This window comes from Colobus angolensis, unplaced genomic scaffold, assembly GCF_000951035.1.
Source record: "Colobus angolensis palliatus isolate OR3802 unplaced genomic scaffold, Cang.pa_1.0 Scaffold15, whole genome shotgun sequence".
Classification (NCBI taxonomy): Eukaryota; Metazoa; Chordata; class Mammalia; order Primates; family Cercopithecidae; genus Colobus; species Colobus angolensis.
This window is the reverse complement of record NW_012114599.1, coordinates 12,473,458-12,474,443: the sequence shown is the minus strand read 5'-3', so window position 1 is coordinate 12,474,443 and position 986 is coordinate 12,473,458. Positions and strand designations below refer to the sequence as shown.

Genomic DNA, 986 nt, shown 5'->3' with positions numbered 1-986 from the left:
ACTGCAACCTCCACCTCCCAGGTTCAAGCGATTCTCCTGCCTCAGTCCCCTGAGTAGTTGGGATTACAGGTGTGTGCCACCACACCCAGCTAAGTTTTGTATTTTTAGTAGAGATGGGATTTCACCACGTTGTCCAGGCTTGTCTCAAACACCCGACTTTAAGTGATCTGCCCGCCTTAGCCTCTCAAAGCTGGGATTACAGGGGTGAGCCACTGTGCCTGGCCAAGGCTTGTTTATTTTGCAACCCTTATAGCACTTAGCACAGTGTCTTACACAAAGCAGTCAATCAATAAAATTTTACTGACTGACAAGTCTTACGAGTCTTATGAGATGTGCTACCTTCCAGGGAAGATCAAAGTTTCTAGTTTTTAACAAAGTGTTTGGTCTTTGCCAAACCTTAAAAGACAGAAAATTCATATTTCATTTACAGTCAGATACTAATATACTCAAGCCCATCCTCACGTGAGAGCAAGAACTGTCTGCAGCAGCACTCTGAAGGTAGTAGTCAATAATTTTTCTTATTTAATTCTTTCTTTGAGATAATTTTACCTCTGATGTTTCGAAAGCAGTGTCACATACATGAAGAAGTTCAGCAAGAATTAGCCCCAAAGCGTAGAGGTCCACTTCCTTTCCATAGTCTTGCGAAGAAATCTAAAGAGACCAAAATAGATTTACCTTTTTGGTCAATATCCAGCCTTCTAAAGGTGGTCCGCCCACCTCAGCCTCCCAAAGTGTTGGGATTACAGGCGTATGCCACTGCACCCAGCCAACAAAAGGTTTTTAAATAGAAAAACACACACACACACATAATAAAAAGTAAAGTAAAATGATGAATGTTTTTAACCAAATAGTGTGAGGGCAGCAATATAGGATGCAGGAGATAATTGAAAGCAGTGGGAGGTTAAAGAGAGCTGTTGGCTCTCTTTAGTGTTCCATACTTTTTAGGCCAAGTGGCCCCCCAAAAGGAAAAAGTGTGTGCCTTCTCC

General features: G+C 42.1%; 1 protein-coding gene across 1 annotated transcript in view; it reads right to left on the bottom strand.

Annotated features, from left to right (window-relative positions):
* Positions 1-297: 297 nt before the first annotated feature.
* The window catches only part of EIF2AK2 (eukaryotic translation initiation factor 2-alpha kinase 2), a 46,957-nt gene continuing 46,268 nt past the window's right edge, over positions 298-986 (bottom strand). Inside the window, exons 9-10 of the mRNA XM_011936034.1 lie at positions 550-651; positions 298-396 (exon numbers count right to left, since the gene is read on the bottom strand). Of these exons, the coding sequence (XP_011791424.1) occupies positions 298-396; positions 550-651 (201 nt within the window). The remainder of the gene's footprint in view (positions 397-549; positions 652-986) is intronic.